This window comes from Melopsittacus undulatus, chromosome 2 (genome assembly GCF_012275295.1).
Source record: "Melopsittacus undulatus isolate bMelUnd1 chromosome 2, bMelUnd1.mat.Z, whole genome shotgun sequence".
Classification (NCBI taxonomy): domain Eukaryota; kingdom Metazoa; phylum Chordata; class Aves; order Psittaciformes; family Psittaculidae; genus Melopsittacus; species Melopsittacus undulatus.
In genome coordinates, this window is record NC_047528.1 from 21,342,816 (window position 1) to 21,367,697 (window position 24,882).

At 39.1% G+C, this 24,882-nt stretch overlaps 1 protein-coding gene and 1 long non-coding RNA gene across 3 annotated transcripts in view; one reads left to right on the plus strand and one right to left on the minus strand.

Moving 5' to 3' along the window:
* Positions 1–5,314, minus strand: part of LOC115946609 (uncharacterized) — a 36,969-nt gene extending 31,655 nt beyond the window's left edge. Inside the window, exon 1 of the long non-coding RNA XR_004080659.1 lies at positions 5,261–5,314. This is a non-coding gene — a long non-coding RNA (uncharacterized lncRNA). The remainder of the gene's footprint in view (positions 1–5,260) is intronic.
* Positions 5,315–5,361: 47 nt separating this feature from the next.
* Positions 5,362–23,593, plus strand: USPL1 (ubiquitin specific peptidase like 1). 2 transcript variants are annotated; one of them, XM_031049530.2, is made up of 9 exons: positions 5,362–5,591; positions 9,686–9,852; positions 10,398–10,526; positions 11,592–12,249; positions 16,198–16,284; positions 16,696–16,825; positions 18,037–18,162; positions 18,817–18,977; positions 20,144–23,593. In XM_031049530.2, exons 2-9 carry the CDS (start codon positions 9,754–9,756, stop codon positions 22,021–22,023), a joined length of 3,270 nt encoding a protein of 1,089 aa, XP_030905390.2. In that variant the 5' UTR covers positions 5,362–5,591; positions 9,686–9,753; the 3' UTR covers positions 22,024–23,593. The 2 variants fall into 2 exon arrangements, with proteins under 2 accessions (XP_030905390.2, XP_005149841.2); XM_005149784.4 differs by lacking the exon at positions 5,362–5,591 and having other exon boundaries at positions 8,841–9,852.
* Positions 23,594–24,882: the final 1,289 nt, after the last annotated feature.

Genomic DNA, 24,882 nt, shown 5'->3' on the forward strand with positions numbered 1-24,882 from the left:
GCCAGCACAGGACCTGAATTAGAGAAAAACACTCTACAAACAGTTCAGGGATTTTTCTCAAACATTTATTTATTTAGAGAAGGATAATGGTCTCCAGGCCCAAAATGTTTGCTTTTTGATGGTGAAGAACCACATGTATTCTTACCAACATAACAAAATTCAATCATGATGTGGCCTTTCAGCACCACCACGAGATAAAAACTGATGTGTAAAAATATCTGTACCCTGATGTGTAAAAATATCTGTACCCTACACTTCATAAAGACTAATTCTTTCAGTTGACTAACCCCACCTAAGGAATTAATTCATACCAAGAGATTTGCCAGCTGCTTCGCAAATATGCATTAACTCCAAGCCTGATACCACATTTTTAGACATTAAAAAAAAAGAAAAAACACCAAAAGATAATTCAAACAGGAAAGATTTTGCAAAGGGTGTAAGTTCACACAGAGTTAGTCTCATCAAGTTGAACAGACCATCTAGACTCATGCAATTGTGTGAAAAATCAGGGAAGCATGCAATATTTTGGCAATTCAAGAAAGAGATGGGACAGGTATTTTCAGAATAAGAATTAGTCTTTCTTTCCATTTATACAGCACTTACTAGAAAGAGATGCTAGCAACTGAAGCCTCTGCTCACATGTGGTGTTGGTGGCTATAACACTACTAGCACCCTTACACAGGATGTTTTCCTAAATGGGACTGTACAGAGCAAAAAATCCAAGACTAAATAAGAAAAGGACCATAGGATAACAGTGATAAAACTTAGAAAAAGTATCAGTAAGGACTGGAGGGAAAATCTCTAATGGATAGGTAATAATATGTCAATATAAGTTTACCTAGATAAGCAAGAATATGTGAACAGTCACTTTTAAACTTCCCATTAAATATATCATTGCTCCTTCTTTCTCAGGATGGATTGCCATCTTGCAGTACAAAATCAGTTTACTTGAAGAGACCCCTTGCTTTTGAAAGCACCAGAAACAGATGAAAAATGTTGAGGCAAGTTATAGAGTCTAACAAGAACTGGTTAATTTCTTGGACAGTGAGTGTGTTACTTAATATGCTTCGTTCTGCTAACATCTGAACCAAGGTCTGCAGGCAAGATATTTAGAAACATTTTCCCAAAGTCACAATGGTTTGGGTTTAATTAATGTTTGATTATTGCTTGTTTTCAAGAAAACAAACCAGCCAGTCTTCAAAGTCACTTCACAACCAGAATGAAACAATTAAATCCTTTTTTTAAGAGGGTCATGTGTTGCATCAAATATTGTATACTTGCATGGATGTAACTCAGAGTTGATTTCCCTTTTATAAATACAAAAGAGAAACAGCACATTTGATATCACCCCAACAAGTACTGTAAAACACTGCCTTCAACTGCTATTGCTGAAAATCACTACTCTCAAAGCTAAAGAATCACCTTACTGTCTTTGAATTCTGCCATAAATCAATCAATTAAAACTATAATTGTAACTAAGAAAAAAAAAAAAAACAAACCCCCAAAACTTAGAAATCTCAGACTTACATGAAGAACAGCAGAAAGCCAGTATAAAAACCAAACAAAAATAAGAGCCAAATATAAGCTGCCTTTAAAGAGCAACATCAATTAAAACCAGTATGAGACCAGAAACCAACATAACGTATCAAGGCATCAAATACTATCTATCTATGATTTGCTCACTTAACTTTTTAATACTTTTTATTTTCTATGTCTTTTAACCAACACATCTTCAAATTTTCATATAATGTTTTAAAGTCCTAGCAGTCCTTGTCAAGCTAGACAAGATCTGTACCCACACAGTGACATGAATTTTGTTTGACTTATCTCATGCTGGGTCCTATTCAATTTCTTTCATCAATGTGAAAATACATTTCCTATTTATGCTGACTTACACTAAGAGAAGCAATGCAACACTACAATGCCACAGGAATATAATCTAACTACTGGAAGAATCTTAAGGACACAAGTGCACAACACAGCAATCATGATCATATCAAACATCACCCATCTTTACAGGGGTTTCTGAAGCGACATTTTACCATTGAGACTTTCCTAATAGAAATATTCCTGAGAATAATTCATTTCTGAAAACACAAAGCTAGTACATTTTTGCTATTGTTCCCTACTGGAATGGGGTCAGAAGTCTACAGGCTGTAGGACATGAAGTTAAAATAACTCAAATAATAAAATGAAAATTAAGAAATATTTTGAAGGCCAGCTGCAATTCCCAACTGGAAATCTTTACAACAATTTCTGAGAACACAGCATCAGGCCTAAAGTGATCAGTTTCTCTTTTTGCTACAGAACACAGAACATGTTCCTCTTAAGGATGACAAAATAAGGGCTGCTCCTAAGAACCCAGGAAAAAAAAATAAGTCTGCCTTTAACTCAGAGTAGTGAATGAATTCTTCCTACTCCAGCAAGGCTACAGACTCCATAGTAGGGAAACAACTAGTTCCTACATTCTTCTTACATTTCCAAAACGGTACTTTGCAAGTTTAAATTTTAATGTTCTTTTGTTAGTTCTTGGAAAAAGGAGAAGGAAAGCCAAGCAAACAAAAGCTCAGAAACAAAACCTTCAGAGCAAAGGTTTTCAGTCAGTACCTCCCACTCCATATTCAGTTTCTCAGGGACCTTCAGGCAGAGACAATCTGGTTTGAAGGAAGCAGCCAATGGGTGTGTAATTTGCATGTGAAAATATTTTTAGAAGACACACATGAATAGCATATGTTCTCAGCCTGAGTACAGTCTTCTAAATATATGACCTGAATATTATTTCCCTAACATTCATAATTATTTTCCAGATAATGATTCTTGGTACAGATACATTACTCTTTGGAAACATCTCTCTCTATATATATCTCAACAACACATACACACATCTATGTGTGTGTGCATGTATGTGTTGTAGTGTGTATCAAAGCTTAGGCAACACTCATTTTAGAGCTCGCCCTGGGGGAAGCCACTATATAATTAATTCTTCTCCTCTGTATCTGAACATACTAATGAAAAGAGTGTGGTTTTTTTTTCCTGTTACACTACATGCTCTGTAGTACAGGTCTGGAATTTTTCTTTGGCCCAAGCTTTCCTTTATTCAACTCGAATGTCAGGAAAGAAAAAAGGAGGGATATCAGAAAATTATACTGTGGTACTTAACAGTATATAGAAAATACTTGAAATCATAGAATAGTTTGGGTAGGAAGGGACCTTTAAAAGTCATTTAAGACTAACTCCCCTGCAATGAGCAGGGACATCTTCAAACTTGACCAGGTTGAATGTTTCCAGGGATGAGGCATTTTCAACTTGCCTGGGCAACCTGTGCCAGTGTTTCACCACTCCCATTGCAAAACATTTCTTCTTACATCTAGTCTGAACCTAGCCTGTTTTAGCTTAAAACCATTATCCATGGCTTATTGCTATAGGCCCTGCTAAAAAATCTGTCCCCAAAATATGTTAACTTACCAAAAAGAGCAGGGGAGGAAAAGAAGGGAGGAGAGGTATTATGTTAGCTTAAATGTTAGCTCTAAAAATCTTAACAGCATCAAGTCATGAATTCTAAATGATCAGAGAACTGGAATCTATACTAGAAATTTTTCAACATTAGTCCATACTAACAAACAGGAAAAATGTCTACTTAATCATTCTAGAGCACACACAAACATAGGCAAACACCTTTAGCCATATCACCAGTTACAAAGTATACACTTGAAACAAAAGCTTATACTTGGTGGAAGCCCAATCCAAAACAGTGAACCCTAGACACCCCTGGGAAAAGTGAAAACCTAAACTACAAGGAAAACAAGCGAAAAATTGCACACAAGCAAACACTGTATTTTAACCATAAATAAGTATTACTAGGGCTAAACCCACTTTACTCAGAGTTCTAAAATACCACAAGTAAAATCACTGCATACATACAACTGCCTAATGAAACTACTTAACAACATTCTTCAGTGGACTATGTTATTTGACCAGTTTTAACAGTTAAACAGAGCAACTGCAAGAGATGAAATACATTGCATTTGGTGCACATGCAGAAACACCAGTCTCAGTGGCTGTAGAGACAGCCAGCTCCTGCTCCTACTCAACATACCCCAAAGTGCTTTACACTCTTGATGCAAGTACACTGAAAAAATATACATCCTCCACCATGAAAGCACTAATGAATCAAAACCCAAGCCCAGGCTCAAAAAAGTACTTCACATAAAATTATTGCCAAATTTCATTACAATCTTTCTCCAGTAAGGCAAATAATTTCCTCCAATAGAGAAAAATATCTTCAAACACTAATTCAAACTTCAAAATATTGCTATACAAATTAAAAGAATAGCTACAGTAAAATGTGAGGTTACAGACGTTACAGTGAAGCCGCCACACTAACAGATTATTTCACGAATGTAAGTCATACAATATGAAAGAGTAAGGTGCCAGCAAAGCAGAGGCAGGCAATAACAGAGAAGGCTTTTTTTTTTGGTGCTATCACTAGAACAATTTCCTGACTCATTCCCTCCTCCAGCCCCAGGGACCCAGCTGTCTTGGACCACACTGACTGACAGCCTTCTTGACGTAGCTGAAGCAGAGCACTGACCTAAATGCCGCTGCCGTTTAGCTCCTTGCAGCTCACGCTCGAGGAAAAGGGGACAATGTGGATACAAATACTAGCATCTTTCAGCCTGAGGCTCTTAATACAGAAATATTCTCTGAGACCGAGAGTTCCGCATCACCTCAGCTTCTTGAGACTGAAGCATCCAAACCCGACTGCCAAGAATGCTCTTGGCTGCTAGATTTTCAACAGGGAGCGTGCGCATCACCACAGTACTCCGGCAGAAGCAGGACTGACGGAACCAGTGCCTCAGTGATAGGAGAAAAAGGCAAGACGCGAGGTACTGAACCTCGGACAAGGTTAAACCACACCCTGGGCGTGATTTTAAGCAGGTGTTCAATGAATTGCAGATTAATCATCAACTCCCTGCCCCGAGTACGCGCAAATGCATGGCCAGAAGCCATGCGGCTATGAAGCGACAACGCGGTATTATCCGGGCCCGCAGGCTCATGGCGGGCAGGGCTGCCGCTCCCGCCACTGCGCTGCAACCGGCGCAGGGAGCCGCTACAAGGCCCTTCCCTCCTCGGGCAGTCAGCAGACGAGAGTGGTGCGAGGCCGACTCCTCGCCGGGCCTGCCCCCACGGAGGCGGGCAGGCCGCTGCCCGCACGCTCCCCTCGCACCGTGCCGCGAGGGGGAAGGGCAGGAACGAGTACCTCAGGCCAGCTCGGGCAGCCGCAGTGTACCCCCGCTCCCGCCCAACCGCCGCTCAGAGGCCCCGCCTCCGCCGCCTGCCGTGCGCTGGGCGGGCCGGGCCGGCATGGCGGCCGGGAGGCGCCGGAAGCTGCGCAGCAGGCCGGCGGGCGGCCATGCGGGCCACGCTTGACACCGGCGGCCGCCCCGGGATAACGGCTGCTCAGTAACGGCCGCGCGGAGAGGGCCGTGCCCGCGGAGCGCGCGTGCGGCGCGGGAAGGCCTCTGAGGGAAATCTTGGGGTTGGGGCCGCCAGCGCGGAGCGGGGAGCCGAGGCATGGCGGCAGCCAGGAGGTGAGAGCGGGGCCCGCGGGCTGGGGGGGGTGTGTTTGGAGCTCCGCGGGGAGAGTGCTGGTGCGTGGTCGGGGCTGGGGGCGAGAGGGTGACTTACGGGTTCCTGAATGCCGACTCAGTATTTCATGTCAGTAGCTGTGTAGTGAGGGGGCGCGGTGCGGCTGAAAGCACTCGCTGGTAAAAGGATGCTTTTGGTGAGGTACTGCCGCACGTGCGTATGTGTTTGTGCCCGTTGGTCAGTGTTGTTACCTTCTTACAATTGACTCCACGAACACTTCTTTCTTCTGCAGTCTTTCCGTAACATATGGATCGCTCTGGATGTGGATTAAGAACTGAGGAGGCTGTTTAACCACAGCTGTACCTGCAGCAGCTGAGCACCTTTAGGTCTTGCAAAAAGGGCAGCTGCCGGCACAGGGGCCAGCACAGCCCTGGCAGCGGGCACCCTACACCCCTGTTCCCTCGTCCTGTGCCATGTCCCTTCCTGCTATCTTCCATCTCTTGGCCACATCTGTAATAAACTTCACTAGTTTAGGTTGTATTTTCCTTGTACCAACTGGCATTTATTTTAAAGGACTGAATGATTTGTCAACAAAACGTATGTAGTCCCTATCCCTTGTCATGTGGCCTTGTTGAACCTCATGAGGTTTGCACTGGCCCACCTCTCAGGCCTGTCAGGGTCTTTCTGGATGGTGTCCCCTTCTTCCAGGGTATCAACTGCACCACAGGCTAGTGTCATCAGCAAGTTGTTGAGGGTGTACTCATAGTCTGTGACATTGACAAAGATATTACACAGTATTGGTCCCAGTATGGACCCCTGCGGGGCAGTGGTCCTTACTGGCTTCTGCTTGGGACATAGAGCCATTGACTGTAAGCCTTTGAGTGCAGCCATCTAGCCAATGCTATAGCTATCTAACAGTCCGCCCATCGAACCTTATCTCCAATCCTCTACCTTTTCACTGGTTTCAGTCTTCTGTCCTGTCAGCTCTGTACCTCATCGGACCTTTTCATAGGCGAACTTAACTTACTAGAAGAGCAGAAAACCTCGTGCTTTACTGACTTTTTTTTTTTTGCTGTTTTTTGAGTTCAGTTAGCTATGGAAAGTCTGACAAATGTGCTGTTCGAGAAGGTGGGAAGAGGGAAACAGGAGGATAGAGGAGACTTCCCTGTTCTGCAGCACTGAGTCATTATGTCAGCTAATCAATGAAGCATGAGCATAACCTTAATAATTACACCAGGTCTGAAGCATAGTTTGGGTTACATTTTTCAAGTATTCAGGGTAGAAGAAGGAAAGTAGCATAACTGGTTTAAAACATGACCCGGTAAGCTTGAAAGTGCATTCCTGTGTACTTTCCCATCTGTCATGTGGAATTTACTCGAAGCTACAATGGTTTTTTTTCAGCCCTCATACAACAGTCTATTAATTGGCTGGTTTTTTTGGCAGTTGACAATTTTTGTACATTGTACAAAGATCACTAGTAACTTGCTGTTATGTTACAAATCTTGAAAGGTGCAGGCAAGCCAATTTGTACCACTCTGCATATCTAGTACTGGCAGACCTGTTTTATTTGCTTGTTGAGTATATGTCTTTGATATAAAAGGACAATTAATTTATTTTTAAGTTTATTATATTCTTAAATGCAGTAAAAGTCTTTACTCCAATACTGTGGTGCTGAGTGATTACAATTGAGGAAGGTGGTGTACATCTCAGAACAGTATTTAAGCTTTAAAAATGAGAGCAGAAATAACAGAAAACATAACAAAACCCTTGCTTTGCTTTTGAGAGTGATGACAGGCAAAACAGGGACTTGCAGAGAAAGAAATATTTTGTAAACCCAAGGCAAGCTTAGAAAGGAATAACCTGAAGGTTGTTAGTGTTGCTAATCTTCTTGAGTGTGAGTTATATTTATGTGGTGAGAAATTGCCTGGAGTTCCAGTCATGTGATCTGTGTATTTTATTTACTCTGGAGTGCTGAGACTGCTGCAGGCCAAGGAATTGACTAAAAGCCCACTGAACAACAGTTAGAGACAGTTTTTTGCTCGCTATAGCATGGAGAGTAAAGTTGTTACGTGTTTTAGCATGGTTCATCTCTGCACAACTTGCATGACAAAAATCAAGTTCCTGGCTAGACTAAATATATGATAATAGAGTCATGGTGCAATAGTGATATTGCCACTGTGTGAAAAATTGGAGAGCTTGCCTTTCCTTTATAGTCCAACAAGTGTGTATACTTTCAGCTAATTCATGAATTTTTAGCTTGATTGAGCATGGGACAGTGCTGTTTCTTGTACACCTTCCAAATCTACTTTGAAAACTAAACATGCTCTCTAAAGCAAGTGGGTTAATATTTTTATGTACTTACTGTCCGTTACCACCATTAGTTTTAAAAGTCAGGATATGCTGTCTTCACATGCTGCAGCCTGATAATTCTGAGAAGTGCTGCTGCGGAAGACACTGAAAGCATCAATAGGACACACCGTCATCTGATTTTGACTCACTCAAGTTGCTATTTGGAACTGATTTGAAATAAGTTATTACATTTTCTATTGAATTGGTTTTATTTATGCTCCTTTTTTTTTTAAAGTATTCTGTCCAGTTCTGTAGGGTCTGTCCTGGTCCAGGATTATAAATGATTTGGGTTAAATTAGTATTTACACAGGTCTCCAAGAATACCTTGGGAAATTTGTTTTTTCTGAAATGAGCTATAATATGAGTTAGTGCAGCAGTGTAAGAAAGGGTTTAAAGGACATCATGGTGTGGGATAGGATTTCAGTGGAAATAATGAAAAGGGAACAGGTGTGGCTGAAGGAAAGGTATTATATTGATGACTTCACAATTTAACTTGCCTTAACTTCCTCTTTAACATCTTAAGGAGATATGTATTTATTCTAGGTTGTTCCATATGAAGTCAACAGGAACAGAATGGTCCCTGTAGTTCTAAACTTCAGTGTTTTTCTGGCTGATTCAAGGTGTAGTTAGCCTCAGTGCCAGTGAATAGACTTAAGGAGCTGCCTTCTGGTGTGCACCTGGTTCATACTGAGGTTGTTCTTCACAAATAGAATCATAGAATAGTTAGGGTTGGAAAGGACCTCAAGATCATCTAGTTCCAACCTCCTGCCATGGACAGGGACACCTCACACTAAACCATGTCACCCAAGACTCCATCCTGCCTGGCCTTGAACACTGTCAGGGATGGAGCATTCACAGCTTCCTTGGGCAACCCATTCCAGTGCCTCACCACCCTCACAGTAAAGAACTTTGTCCTTGTAACCTCAGCTTCTCCTGTCTAAGTTTTAACCCATTACCCCTTGTCCTATCACTGCAGTTGATGATGAAGAGTCCCTCTCCAGCATTCTTGTAGAAACCCTTCAGAAAATAAGTTTCTGTGTATGTATGATATGTGATAAGAGCAAAATTAGGCCCTGAATATGAGAAATCATTTGAAATAGAATATTCAGTGTCACTTGTAAAATATGCAGTAGAGTTACATAGCATTGATAACTGTGGAAGAGCTCTAGTTTGCTAGGAAGTCTTTAACAGTGTTAAAATAACATCAGGAGAGGTTTCCAAAAGTGACAGTAGCAGCAGGATGCCCTTCTGTAGTTAAGAACTGTTACATTTGCAGGATAAACTTTTAATAGTTGATTATTCGGTAAATCCACTGGTTTGAGAGGTGCAACAGTAGGGTTGTTTTTTTTTTAAATGCTCCTCAGCAGCAGTCTCTTAACTGTATGGGATCTTGTTGTACCCATGTTTTTTGTTCTCTCCAAGGGTTAGATGCAGTAAGCAGAGATACTCAGGCACAACATCTGCATTTCTGCAAAGCATAGTGTACTTGGAATCTGTGAGACCTTGTGTGCAAAGAATAGATAAGCTTACAAATTCAGGGGTTAAAGCTGTTAAATTTATTACATGAATTAATGGAAAGTTTTAAGTTCATAATCTGCACTAGAAAATAAGTATTTTCAGCTAAAAAATGCTCTTCTGAATTAATTTCCTCAGGATATACAGGCTGCATTATTGTTGGTATCTTTTTTTCTTCCTTCAAATTTAATCTAATTTTTTTTAATTGTTTTATTCACTTCTTATTTTTCAGGAGTCTTTGAAAAAGCCTTAGTGGTCATGACATTGTTACAAGTGACATAAATTAGCCAGTGGCTCAGGATGATGGCTACCCAGAAGACTACAAATGGTTTGCAAGTGATTGGAGAAGGGACTGGTATAGGGAAATCGACACTCCACATGGTGGGGTATTTGGGAAAAGTCAGTTGAAACTTGTTTTACATGTGTGCAAAGTTCATATTTTTCTCTGCTTTGAGAGATTTTTAATTGGTCTTAATTTTGCAAAAAAACAAAAATCTCAAAATTATTTTCCACGGAAATCTATAACAATGGCGAAAGATTATTTTAACTAAATCTGTGCCTATGATATTTTTACTGGCACTGTTTTTACTGCTGTTTGCATTCCTATTGACATTTATTTGTCTTTGAAAGGTCTGAGCTTGTGTTTCCTGGCAATAAGAGTCTTGTGGTTTAGTTCAAATAGAATGAAATATCGCGTAATTGTGTTGTTAAAGATGCCTTATTAAATATTTGAATATTTAAATAAAAAGATGAATTAATTTTAAACACTACTGTATGAATATGTATCTTTTTAAAATCTAGCTTACTTTTTAATATTGTGTTAGGTGTTACATTTAGAAGTTGCACGTTAGTTTTCTATCTTAATATGTATGTCTTACGTTGTGATAACATATGAAATACATACATTTATACTGCTTTTTCTTTTATTTTTTTTTTTTTTTCAGAATTGTAATCCTGTGGAATCAACTGCACATGAGCATTGTCCAGTCTGCAAAGAGAAGGGCCAGATCCAAGTTTTACGAACTTACCGCATTAATTTTCAAGAGTCCATTTTTCTTTGTGGAAATCCTCAGGTATTACACTAATTAACAGGGGGTTTTTATTTGTGTACAGGCCTTTACATTCAGTGTTTACACCTCTTTAAGTTCAGTATTTTTTGGTGATGATAAGCAGACTGTTGAAAGAAGAAGCCTTGTTGCCTCTCACTTTTCAACCACTGTATGTGGGGAGGGTATAGCAATCCCACATGGACTGGTGCCTTTAAACTAGTACACACTAGGCTAGATATGGGTCTCTGAGTTGCTTTTGCCATCCCTCCCTGCTTCTAAATAATATTGGGGAATACATGGACATTGTCTGGGAAGCTAGGGATCAGGTTAGGGAAGCAAGGCCCAGTTGGAATTGAGTCTGGCCAGGGATGTTAGAGATAACAGTAAAGGCTTCTGTAGGTATCTTGCAAACAAAAGACAGAGTAGGGATAATGTGGGATGTTTCCAGAAGAGAATGAGAGAACTGGCTATCCTGGATTCGGAGAAGGCTGAGGTTTTCAGTGACTTCTTTACCTCAGTCTTCACCAGCAACTGCTCTGACCACACTGCCGAAGTCTTGAAAGGCAAATGCTGGGACTGTGAGAATGAAGACCTTAGACCCACGATAGGAGAGGATCAGTTTTGAGATTATCTTAGGAACCTGAATGTAAGTCAATGGGACCTGATGAAATCCATCTGTGGGTCCTGAAGAAGCTGGTGAATGAAGTTGCTAAGCCACAGTCCATCATATGTGACAAATTGTGGCAGTCAGGTGAAGTTCCCTATGACTGGAAAAAGGGAAATATAACCCCCATTTTAAGAAAGGAAAAATGGAATACCTGTCTAACTGCAGACCAGTCAGTCTCACCTCTGTGCCTTGCAGGATCATGGAGCAGATTCTCTTCGAAACCATGCTAGGGCTCATGAAAAACAATGAAGTGGTTGGTGAAAGCCAACATGGCTGAATATATCTAATGATTTCACAAAAATACCACTTTACAGAAGTCCTGCATTACATTTTTAAGAGTATGTTTTGTGGGGTTTTTTTTAGCTCTTGTTAACCTGAAATTGCTTTGTAGATTTCACTGTAACTTTCTTTCTTTCCTTTAGTGTATCTACCCTCTTGGTTATAAACCGTTAAACAGCATAATTACTTCTGCTGATTCAGAAAATCATCAAGTTCCACCTACTGATAAGAAAAGGAAATTGTGTGGCATCGGTGACTTTTCTCCTGTTGAATCACATCCAAAAAAAGCAAGAACTAATAATGTGGCAAATGGTGTGCACAGTATTAATACAGACCCTGTTGTCAAAAGCTGTCAGAATGGTTTATGTCTTCCCAAGTCAAGCCTACATGATGTGTTACAAAATGACCAGCAAAAACCTGATATCAGTGTGGAGGTCTGCACACAGAAGGTGGATTTTGAAACAACCACAAACACCAACAACTCTAAAGCAAGTCCACCTAATACTTCTACTCCTGGAGCTCAGCTCTTGCCAAATTCTGAACTTTCCTCAACAATATCTGAAACTTTGCTCAAAAGTGATAAAGGTTCCACTAATAACAGAGATTTATGTCTTCAGTGGAGAAATGTACATAACCTTTGTTGGTTAGATTGTATTTTGTCAGCACTAGTACACTTAGAAACATTAAAATTTCCTTTAGCAGAAGACTATAATCATGGAAAATGTTTAGTCCAGGAACTCTTAACAAAATATAATCAAGCAACTGTGCTTCTGAATACCTGTAAAAGGAATAAAGTAAAAGGTGAGTAAAATCAGCTGTTCTTTCTTCATATTCAGACTCATCTGCTACAAATATGTGGAATTTAGTACAGTTCCCTTAAATGTGCCTTCATTCTACTTCAAGGTCACAAAAGAATGATTCGCAACTCATTATCATGAATTTGCGGAGTAGTGTGCTTTATCTAGCAGAATCCCAGTAACCTCTTTCTTGGGCCAACATGCACACTTTGAAGGAATTAAACACTAAGTATAACTTGAATTTTTTATTGTCGTATCCTCCATACAGAATTTGTGATATTTTTACTTTTTTTAATGTAATTGAGCCTGTTTCCTTCCTATCTGATGGTTAACATATGTTGTTCTAATCTTAATCTACAAAATAATTTCTGTTGTGGCTTATATCCTTGTATAAATGGGCAGATGCCTTGTCACACTAAAAATAGTAAAGCTGGGAAGGTACCTTGTCTTCTGGCTCCAGCTGCACTCACTGAAGGAATGCTTCCCTTAAGGTCTGCAAGCTGTGCTGTAGGTGATAGCACTTATAACCTGTTTTAGTCAAAATTAGTCAAACACATAAACCTGGTTCATGCTTTCTTGAAAGGGTTTGTGAGTGTTACATGTGCAGCTTAATAGGTTTGAGGACTAACCTCCAAGCTCAGGGTGGTGATGGGCAGCTAGGGGCAACCTTCTGGGCAGTACAGCTGAGTCAGAGGAGGATGTGTCACTAATCAACTAGTACGGCCTTTGATCAGCTCCTCTACTGTGTATTCAGTTTAAGATTCTTAAACTAAGATCTGTTTGTCTTAGTCCTCTTGAACTGACCCACTGGTATCTTAAGTCTGAAATTCTAAGAGATCATTTATTAGAAAATTAATACTGATCGCTACTTAACCAGAGATGGAATCAGAGCCTTTCATTCAGTTCCATTTGGAATGTAACCTGGGGCAGGTGACCCATGACTTGTTTTTTGCTTTGATAAATCCTATCTTTGTGTTTCTGTTTTAAAAACATATTAAAAAGTATAGGCAATAATTTAATAAATAGGAGCTGTAAAGCTGAGCTAACAGAAGGAATTAGTCAAAAGGTATTATTGGTGGCATACCTGTGTCCAAACTAGCAAAAAGATTCAGTGAGGATTACAGCTGACAAACCAACAGGCAAGGATGTGCTTTACTTCCTACAGCCTTTATATTCAGGGGCTGTTCTCAGCTGTTTTTTTTTTTTACCTTCTCTTGGCCATTCATTGTGCTTCATGACAGCTGCATATTCTTTTGGAGATATTTTGTTCTGCCTATTGCCCATGGAGAAGTTCTGGATACAAACAACGTGTTATGTTGGGTCCAAGGCTCACAGTTTAGCATGGGAAGAGTTACATTGGTAGGGATCCTTTGGCAACCGCATCTATGTAAGGACAGATGCATTGACACTGCTTGTGCAATGCTGACACATTTACATTTATGTTAGAATTTGCTTTATGGAGTAGCACTAAAGGCATAAAATGAAACAGGATATAAATAATTTCAGTTTAAATTCCACCCACAGCTTCACACCATAAGGTCTTTCCCCTGAGTCTCCAAATGATCCTAAATTCCGTAGCTTTTGGGGAAGCTGGGAATGGTATTGGAACCATACTTTGCAGCTGAAGATCATCCTGCTTAATTTCTAATATCTGATTTCACAAACAGTTCTACACCCAGCAGTGGCTCTCTTCTGCAATTTTGATCAGATTTTGAAGAAGCCATTTAAATGTTTAATGGCTGCTTATATAAAAATTAATAGTACCTTTATCAAATTGGGCCAAATGTACTTAGTATGGATTTGGATCTTACTTCAGGTTCTGGTTTGAAAATGTTAATCAGTGATAAAAATGACTAATAATACCTATTTTTGTGAATTCCAATAATAATGTCTGGGTATGCAACCATCAAGTAAATGGAATTTCTGTTATCTTAATCTGAAAGAGGACTGTGGCATTAAACCAGCCTAAATCATAAACATGCAACACCCCCATGAAAGTGTTTTTAGCTATATTCTTCCACCATGTGTTGCATGAGGATTCCATTATAGTAAATCAGAGTTATTAGTATCACAATATTGCCATCATTACATGTTCAAAATATGAGTCACATCCACAGCACTCCTGGATGTTCTAATATCATAAATGTGTGTAGTGTTTTACTTTCAGTTCTGGTTTCTAAGCCTTTAGAGGGGAAACTGCCTGTCCCAATAGAGTGTGAAATTTTAGGGGTCACATCCCACCTGGAGTAGTGATACTTCCTCCTTCCTCTTGGCCACTCCTGGGGACTCCATTTACCTTCTCCTGCCAAGGTGAAGAGTTTTTTTCTCTGAGCTCCTATGTCTCTTAGCCTCATCACTGCTGCCTGCTGCTTTTCACCACTTTCTAATCTTTGCCTTTTCTCCCCATCTCATAATCATTATTTATTTCCTGTGTACATCTTTTCTGCCTGTGGCCCTTGTTTGATGTGAGAGGTGGCAGTTACCCCGTTTCCTCCTGGTGAACTGTATAGACTGGCACTTCCCTTTCTAGCTTTAGCTCTTTTAAATAATAAGGTGGTCTTTCTGAGTGAGGAGCACCTAATAGCCCTTCATAACGGTACTTGGTGTTACTTCTCCCAAGTAACAAGTGCTAGGACAAGAGGAAATGGCCTCAAGCTGTGCCAAGGGAGGTTTAGACTGGGTATTAGGGAAAATTTCTTCACTGAGAGAGTGCTCAGGCATTGGAACAGGCTGCCCAGGGAAATGGTGGAGTCACCATCCCTGGAAGTATTCCAAAAATGGGTAGATGAGGCCCTTAGTGACATGGTTTAGTGGTGGTCTTGGCAATGCTGGGATACTGGTTGGACTAGGTGATCTTAAAGGTCTTTTCCAACCTAGTTGGTTCTATGATTCTTTTTTTTTTTCTTTCAATAGGCATTTCAGGAAAAGTGTGTTTAAATATATAACATATAGTCCCAGAAGAGCATTAGATAAGTTTAAGAAGGTCATATCTTTCCTGGGAAAAATAATAGGTGTATCAAAAATTGTTTCATCTGCCTTCTGGCATAGAAAACATACTCTGTTACAGGGCAAGGGGGTGGTGGTCCAGAAATATTCTGAAGTAGTTCATATATTCTGCTTTCCAGAAATCTTCGCATAGTTTGTTTGGGCAACAGTGGATAGGAGATTGAATGAAAATTGTGGAGAATAGGTGCAGTATTTATTCTGCTCCTCTGTGCAATTGTTAAGTCTCTTCTACATAAGCTGTTTTTAAAAGGAATTAGAAGCAGTAGAGCAACAAGAAACATTTTTACCTTTTCTATATGCATTTTATAAGGAGTAAATAATCTTAGCAGCTGCTCTAAATCCTTCAATTTGTACAAGTTGTGATCATGATTGTGTAGTAGAAGTTACATTCCTGCTTGTGCTTAAAGAATGTGTTTATGTAGAAACAGTATGTTTTATTATGAAGTGTATAACATTCAAGAGCATGTAAGCAAATTTTTGCACTTTTGATCTTAATGTTTAGGTTTTAATATCATCTTCTAATCTCTGAATCTCCGGGGTTTGTAATGTCTGGTTACACTGTCATGGAATCATAGAATGGTTTGGGTTGGAAAGGGCCTTAAGATCATCTAGTTTCAGCCCCCTGCCATGGGCAGAGACACCTTCCACTACATACTTAAATGTTGTTACTAACTGTTGGTACACACTAAGCCATAATTTAAGTCAGGTCAGGTAATTCTGGTTAGCAGACTGCAGTAAAGTGTGAATAGCTTGTGTAAATTCTATAATTTTCAAATCAGTCAATACCAAACACTGGCTGGTTTACCAACAGTTTTAAGGAAGTGTGGGTCAATACGAAAGGCATTAATTGGCAGAGAATGAGTGCATGTTAGGGGTACATGTGTGTGTGAAAGGTTGAGGGTGTTACACATAAATACATTATGACATTACGTATTTTTTTCCTTAGATGTTCTTCCAAAAGCAGAATCTCCTCTCAATGAAATCAGAAACAGAATATTTGCACAGCTTCAGACTCGGCTTAAATGTGAAGTTGGTAAGTAATTAGTGTAGCATCTCTTTATTTACTTTCCAGAAACTCTCCATATAATGCCTTATATATCAGTACATAATAACATGTATGTCCATATGCATGTAAGGCAGTTTTCATGTACCTAATTTCTTACTGGTGACATACACATACTTTACAGTGTGATCAGCTGTTCAGACTGGTTTTGACTTTCGAGAGAGCATAATTTTGTCTTTGTAACTATGGTTTACTCAAGAAATTGTCATTGATAACAACCTAATAACATGGATCAATCTCTTTGCGTGAGGATTAGAAATACAGCCTTGAAGGGATAACTGGAATGAAAATAATAGTAGTAAGCTTGTTTTTTCCCTTTTTGAAGTACTGAAAACTGATTTCAAATAGTCAGTGACTGTTTCTTCTGTCCCATCTTTGCAGGTGAGAAGGAGAGTCCAGTCTTTGCACTGCCTCTGCTCTTACAACTGGATCAACAAGCTGAGAAACTATTCTTGCATTCATTTTCATGGAAGTTTGAATGTATATGTTGTGGCTACAAATACCAGAACCGGTGAGATTTTTATTTAAGTAGCTTCTATGGAACTGTTCTGTCGTTTTTAAAATCTGCATATAATAGTTGATTTTCTTCGTATCTCCAGATCTCACCCGCAGCTTAAGCTTGTTGGTGAAGTTTTAAGTGCTTTAAGATCTGCTTTTTTAGGTTAGTGTTTGCAGACAGTTTACTGCTGTTGCATGTCTAGGGAAACCATATTGTCACTTAAAAAAGAAATAATACGTAATTGTGTGAGTCCCTGGCCATACTCCAAGATTTTGCTGAGAATTGTTGTGGTTTTAACAAATATAAGCCCAGTACACTTTTACTGTTGAGGAATGTCTGTAATACTCATTTGGATTACAGAGAATCAAGAGATTCTCTCACATGAATTATCTATTCTAAAATAGTATTACAGGGAATTAATTTCTTGAGAATTTATTTACTTCTATGTAGCTGGAGGTACAAGCTAGTAACTTAGGCTCCTTTAAAGTCAGCAGGAAGAGAGACACCTTCAGAAGACAGCTCATGACTTCAAAAATACCTGTTTCTCTCCACTGTCTTAGCTTTATACAGTAGAATACTAGATCCAAAAGCGAGATGAGATTATTGCTGTTTGTTACACTGCCAGCTAATGTATGGTCTTGGTTAATAGGATGTGTTCTTTGTTACATACTTAGCCTTTGTTACATACTCTGGCTGGTATTTTTGAAGTTGAAAAACTAGGTTAAGTTGAATATAAAGGAAGTCCTTTCTGTAGCTAATGAATGAATATACTATGCTATTTCACTTTAATATCCCATACATTGTATTTTTATACAATGTAACCTCTGTGTAATCTCTGCTGCCAGTGTACTGTTTTTTGAAAACAAAACCTTGTATAAAATGGATTGTGAGGTAATTTGTTGCCTCTTCCTCTCTCCTTGAGTTTCTGCGTTAGCCAGTAAATTGCACAGGACCTGGAACAAGGTCTGTCTTCTGTTGGAAAGGAAACAGACATAACATGCTTAGGGGAAAGAGCAAATACTGCGAAACTGAAGGCCACAGAGCTCCTCAAAACAAGTGGTGACTTTTGGGATTCACACAAATGGCATGAATATGAATAGAATTTGACTTTACCTTACTATTTTTATAACTTTTTCTCCAAATGTGTGTATTTATTGTGTTCTGATCAGCAACTCGTCTTACACTTTTTTTTCTTTTTCTTTTTTTACTCTGTCTGTACCCAGATTAAGGAAAACACTAACGACATTCACAAATATAATCCCTGATTGGCACCCACTTAATGCTATTCATGTTGGACCATGTAATAACTGTAGTGATAGATCTCAAAGAAGACAGATGATTTTGGAAAAGTAAGTTTGAATACATGAACTTGAAAGTAAAATACATAAAATGCTGAGACTTAATTTACTGAACATGTCACTTTTAAAACCAAACTATTGTCTTGGGTTTACAGAGGTTCTAAACATTAAATTCTGATAAATATTCACTTGTTAAAATTATAGATAATTCTTAAATTCTGAAATGACAAAGTGTTTAATAAACATGAAACAGAGAGCAGTTTTTAACATGCTGACCAGCATATATGTTTGAGCCAGGTCATAAATACTTACTACCAAGAAGTAAATATAGACAGCAGACATACAGTGTCAGCCATTTCACACCCCCTGCCATTGGTGGATAAAAATGTTGTTTGATATCCATTTACAAGTTGGACTGCAGAACAATGTCCTTTCCTACTGTGGTTATGGCACATTTGCATCCTATTTTTTTTCACATTTTCCCCACTCCCCAAATCCTTTACGTGGTATTGTTTTTTCCCCCTCAGTCCATAACGAAATGGAATATACAGTTGGGGTATTCTTATCCTTTGACTACTGTGCAATCTGAAGAGTCCTATGTGGGAGTAGAATAGAAAGGGCAGGACTCTTTGAGATACTTTTTCATGAGAAACTTTTGCCACCTTTTTGTTGATATAAACTGATTCTTTATCGTTTCTTTATTAGAGTACCCTCAATATTAATGTTACATTTCGTAGAAGGCTTGCCACATAACAACCTGGAGAACTATTCATTTCAGTTTGAAGGAAACACCTACAAAATAACATCTATTGTTCAGTATCAAACAGATAAGCAACACTTCATAACCTGGTCTTTGAATTCTGATGGTAAGAACCGTAAATTCTATTGTAATACTTCATGAGTCTACATCAAATACTGTTTCGGGGTTACTGCAATACTCTCAACAGTCCATATATAAGAATGAGGATTTCTTTTGTCTGGATTCTAAAATTAATATTAAAATTTTGTGAATAATTGTGGGAACTTTGTCACTCAGGGGGAAGGTTTCAGTTTGCTTTAACTGAAAAAGTGTCTTGTCCTACACTGTACTCACTGGCAAAAGTTATTTGGGTAAAGTTGTTTTCCTTGGTAACTTTGTAAAAGTTAAAAAATAGAGTGTGAGCACAGCTGTGGGACATAGAGTATTGGTTAGTTTGAAGTCAGTTATTAATCCATTCTTGGCTGAAAGCAGAAGAACATAGTGGATCTACCAGCATTAATGAAGTTTCTTTTCATTTCTGAACTTTATTGCATCTGAGGTGTGGGAGGTACAAATCCATGTTAGAAATGTGACTAATGGTGTGATGGTTGTACCATTGACAGGAATGCTGTAATCAGAGAAGAAGAAAAGTTGATATTTTGCTTCTCATGCTTCCATAAAGAGAATGGAGTGCAGTCTTATCAAGTGTGATAACATGAAAATTGTCTAAATCACAATGCCAGAGTTTAAGAAGTAGGGAGAGGAAGCAGCTGGGAAGTGCCTAGTCAGGAACATCCTATACATCCTATATATCTATTTTTAAATTCTTAAAGCTGTAAAATATTTGCTCATGATCTATGAACAATTTGCAGAAGATGATGCAGATTATTAGATGAGCAATTTACCTTAAACCCCTGTGCCTCCCACCCAGCCAATGTAAAAGCCTGCAGAGAGATGTTATTTGAGAGCTGGCTCTTCTCTCAGACCTGTGCAGGTGTTTTCAGACAAGATGTCAGCATCATTAGCTTAGATAAAAGCAACCCCTTAGCTTACTTTTTTTGTGTTCACCTGCTCTGACCTGTAATAATATTGTTGCAAATTCTGCTTGTGTTTGATCTTTTTCTAGTGGAAATCTCCCAGTTTTCCCTAATGTAATAATAAAGAGTGGAGAAAACCTTTATTTTTCTGCTTGCTAGGGGAATGGGGTACTACAAATATTTAGCAAGTGTCTGAGGACAGTGACTTCAATTTCAAGTCTTTGAGTCTCTACACTGGTTGCTATTTATTTTGCAGGAAGTTGGCTTGAATGTGATGATTTAAAGGGGCCATATTGCAAGAGGCATGCAAGTTTTGAAGTTCCTCCTTCAGAGATTCATATTGCTATCTGGGAAAGGAAAACACCACATGTGCCAGAAGAACTGAATTCACAGTTCAAGAACAGAAATATTGAAGATTTTCCTCTTAATACTGTACAGTCAAATTCCACAGTGTTGCACTGTGGTTTTGATAACACTGTAGACAAAACACCCGCAGAACATCTCAAAGAGGATTCTGCAAGAAATCCAGATGAGAAACAGCAGCAGGTAGCTGAGGATGAAAGTATTGTGCCAGATTTTCTAAACCATGAGGAACATGATGGTCTTGCAACACTGATGCTTGAAGAAATTGAAGTTAACTCAGAAGGTAAATCGCTGCCGAATGGACAAGTGGTGGGAAATAACCCTGTTGTTGAAATGGGCACACCCCAAAAGCAGGAATTAGATCTTTCACCTAACACTCTGTGTACAAGAAGGTTTGCTGGAACTAGGCTAGCTATGAGCAATAAATGCATGTTATATGAAGATTCCAGCATCTGCTTATCTCTAGAAAAGTTGAACCCAACAAATATTACTCCTTCTGTGCCCAAAACCCACCACCCTGACCTGTCTGACTCACTTGCTCAAAGAACAGATGGCAGAACTAATTTGCATGGAGGATTAAATTCAGAACTACAGCTAAACAAGTTGTCGCCAGTAGAGAATATACAAAAATCACCCAACTTAAAAGATGCAAGGAAAACTGTAATGAATTCTCAGGTTGCCGGTTCTGCTGCTGCCAATAATTCCTTTCAGCCTTCACACAAAGACCAAAAAAGAGGATTTGTAGGAAGCTGGGTAAAGAAATTATTAAACAAGAATACTTCTTTTATGCCTTCGAGTGCCTCAGCTCTCAAGAGTGAGAGAAGTTGCAAAACTCCCTCAATGCAAAAAATAAGTGAGGTGCGGTTGCCAGTTAAAGGAGCAAGTAACTTTGGTGGATTTCAAAGCAGAGGTACAAACAAAACCACTGAGGCCCTGAAGTCAGTGGTTCCTCAGAGCAATAATACTCATCCTTTATCAGCTTTCAAAGGATTTTCTCAAAGCACTCGTCTTCCAACAGCAAGTCATACCACTACTGAAGGTCCAACTTGGACTAAGTCAGGAAATACTTTAGGTACCTCAGGTAAAGTGACTCAGTTCCATTCACATAGCCATAACTGTGGGAAGGCAGAGGAGTCAGATACTGACCAAACAAAAAAACTTCGGCTAAAACTGTTAAAAAAACTTAATGCTAAAAAGAAGAAGTTGGCTTCATTAGATAGGCTGGCAGTGGAACGGGTGAAACATGGAAAATTTGTGAATGGAGATGTAAGCACTGCACCACAGACTGAATCTCACAATGACAGTGAATTACTGCAGAGCTTTTTAAGGGAGCTGCAGTGTCAGATTGATGCCGCAGATAATGAATCTGAATTCAGCAGAAACTCTGTATCAGGGTGCACTAGCAATGACGAAATACTGGCGGAGTTACTGTCCCCTGCTTCAACAGTTGCTTCTTTAGAGGCTCCAAAAAGTGAGGATGAATGTATGTATATGGAAATGGTGGATAGCAGTGTTCCAACAGCAGCATCTGATGAGAAGACCAGTGTGCCACATGCAGCAGTGACAAGTGAGGACCATAATTACTACAGTCCTGTAAAGGACAGTAATTCAGAACTTCATACAGTCAGCAAATCCAGTGTGAAAAAACTTAATTTTGAAAGTCCTACAAGGGAGGACATCCTTGAAGACCTGTTCTCTATTTCAGCACCAAGCTCAATGGCAGGTGACATAGACTTACCTCATTTTGATGAAAGTTTGTTTGAAACTTGGTAAATATTCCGTTTTTTGGGTTTGAGTATTTTTCAATATTATGTATATTTTGAAACAAAGCACTATTAAATTATATTTTCTAACTAGTTTAATTGCACACTGGCTGTACTTGAACAATTTCTATTTGAGGTTGGTTTCTTTTATTATTTTATTGTAGCAGACAATAAGGTTTTAATGCATTTTATTATTCTGAGAAGCAGTTATTTTACCTGTCAGATATAATTACAACTTTTAGCTTAAAAACACCTATGAGTCTTCATTTTTGCTGGTTTTAATATGGAAAACTTACCATATTCTACTGAGTCTGAGAAATAATAAATTTCAGTAGTCTTAATGGTGTAAGAAATACTGTTCAGGTAGTAGTGATCACCCAATTCCTGAAGTTATTTTGTCTGACATTTAAGAAAAATCCCAAGAAAACAAAAGTACCTTCTGTAACCAGACATGTTTGCATCCTTTGATAAAAAGATCATTTGCAACAGTAAACTGGAGGCTGGTATTCTGCTAGGAGCTCTGTTCTCAGAATTACTGCTGTGTAAGCTCACTTTGATGTGTCCACCCCTTGGATCCAAGAAAGGGCAGATGCATAGTAGAAATTTTCCTATTTAAATTTACAGCATGTACTGAATTTTAATCCTGGGTAACTGAAAATATAATTTGGCAGAATATTCTTCTGAGCCAGGTTATTTTTAAAGTAAAATTAAGAAGATTCAGGCCAATGTTTGCAGCACTGAGAAGGAATTTCAGATGTAACTTTTCATTATTCATATCTACAAGTTCGTTAATAGAAGATAGGTTTCTAAGAATTAAAATCAACTGTAAGTTAACATCCATTGCAGTTGTCACTAGGAGATTTTAGAGCAGTGCTCCCCATCTACATGTGAGAGTGCCAAGGAGAGACAAGGCCAATAGGAATTAAATAATGAACATTGTGTCAAGGCAGCAGAGAGTAAGCAGAGGGATTCACATCTTGGTGTTTGTGGTGTTTGTATTACTTTCATTTTGCTAGCTGGGAGTCTTTTATTTTCACAAGACACAGACCTCAGGGCATTATATGCTAAATTAGTTTAGCTGCACATTTTTCTTGCACTCAAAAATACCAGGATTTTTCCCAGCAAGCCCTTATTTCAGCCAGTTTTAGAGGTATTCTGCTTTTTTTTTCATTGATGTAGATCTGAAGGTAAAAAAATAAGCCCTCAGTCTTGCTCTTCCAATAGGTGCAATTGAACATACTTGGTATTACAAGGCATGGCTACGGATGTAAATGGTCTCGGATTGCTTGAACCAGGTTCAAGAAGTGTTTGAATAACTGTCAGTGGCACTGAACTCACCTTGCCAAGCTATTTCTATTGCAGTTATGTACATGTTTATGGAACTGGCATTTCAGACAAGGAATGGTTTAATTCTTGAAATGTAAATCTTTGTAAAGAGCTTGAACTCCTTTGTTTTCAGGGTAATTGGTAACGTTACAGTAGAAAACAAATCGGTGGATTCTGAATGCAAAGTGCCAGTGTACTGCTGGTGAGATACTGGCCTGTTACGAATTCCCTTATTAAAAACCCTGAAATGCTGACCAAGCTTCAAGTTTGATTTGTCTGTGAATAAACCAGGTGCCTCTGCAAGACTTGAGGGAGGTGACAGGATTTTCCTGTGGAGTTTTGCAGCCAGTGGTTTCTGTACATGCATACCACTAAAAAGTGGTGTGCTGCCAACCATGACTACTTGTAGGTTTCCTCAAGCAGTGGGGAGCTGCCTTCAAGTACAGGTACTGTCTGTGAGTAACTGAGTGGCAGCTACCTGCAGCTGTGGAGCAGGAACTCCCTCACTGCTGGCTCCAGACATGACACAGACCAAGGGGTGAGTTAAGTGCCAAGCCTGGAGTTGGTGTGATGCAGAATGCATAGGGCACCACAAGGAAGAGACCTCCTGATGTTGTTAGGGGTCCTCAGTCAGCAGCTGCATGGGTACAGTGTGGGTACACACACATAGAGAAGATCCAAGAGCTAATAAATAGCACCTGAGATAAAAGTAACTATGAAACTAAATCTGTTAGTGCTGCAAATTCTTTGCTGCCTTTTATTTTCCTGAAATAGTTCACTGAAGATAATGCTGTGCAGCTTTGTCAGTTTCCACAAATGTTTTACTACCTCTGAACCCGTGCAAGTGAGAATTCAGCTGAGATTGAATGAAAACCCTGTGACCGAAGAAACTATTTTGCGTTAAGTGGTTGGACTTGTTGTTTTGAGACTAGCCTTAAAATGCTGCTTTTTATTTGCCATAAAAAGAACACAAAGAATTGTATTAGTTTTCTGTTAATTGGAAGTATACAAGGTGGGCATATAGCAAATATGATTAATGGGCAGAAGTTAGTCATTGTATTTTGATGATTTTATCAGCATTACAGGGTAAATAGCCCAGTAGCTTTGAGCGCTTGATATTTTACGTGTGTCTTCACTTCTTGCATCACATAATGTTGTCAGTCTGTGTCTTCTGATTTGGGAAGAGCACAGCTGTGCTACTTAGAGATTTACAGATCCTAGTTCAGAATCAGCTCCGGCACTTTGATTCAGATCTTACTACTTCATGATATGTTAAAACAAGAGTACAGGGGAAAAAAAGGACTGTCTCTCACATCATGCCTGCAGTGAACCAGCCCATCTGCAAAGGAGCTGCCTGGATGGATTTTTAGCTGTATAGCCACTAGAGCACTGCTCTAGAAATTTGTCGTGGTGCTGATTACAAAACTGATTTTTCATCTTTATGTTTTTCATAATATAGCTGGCTATTGCTGTTTATTCTTCCAGCATTAGTTCTTGTTTTAAATAACAGGTCCCTTCCTGACAATGTATCAATGACAGTTGC

Excerpts from the sequence above, each read along its gene's own strand:
- USPL1 (XM_031049530.2), top strand. The coding sequence starts at position 9,754 with ATGATGGCTACCCAGAAGACTACAAATGGTTTGCAAGTGATTGGAGAA. Across the intron at positions 12,250-16,197 it reads TAAAAGGAATAAAGTAAAAG|ATGTTCTTCCAAAAGCAGAA; the intron begins GTGAGTAAAATC and ends TTTTTTCCTTAG. Across the intron at positions 16,826-18,036 it reads GGCTACAAATACCAGAACCG|ATTAAGGAAAACACTAACGA; the intron begins GTGAGATTTTTA and ends GTCTGTACCCAG.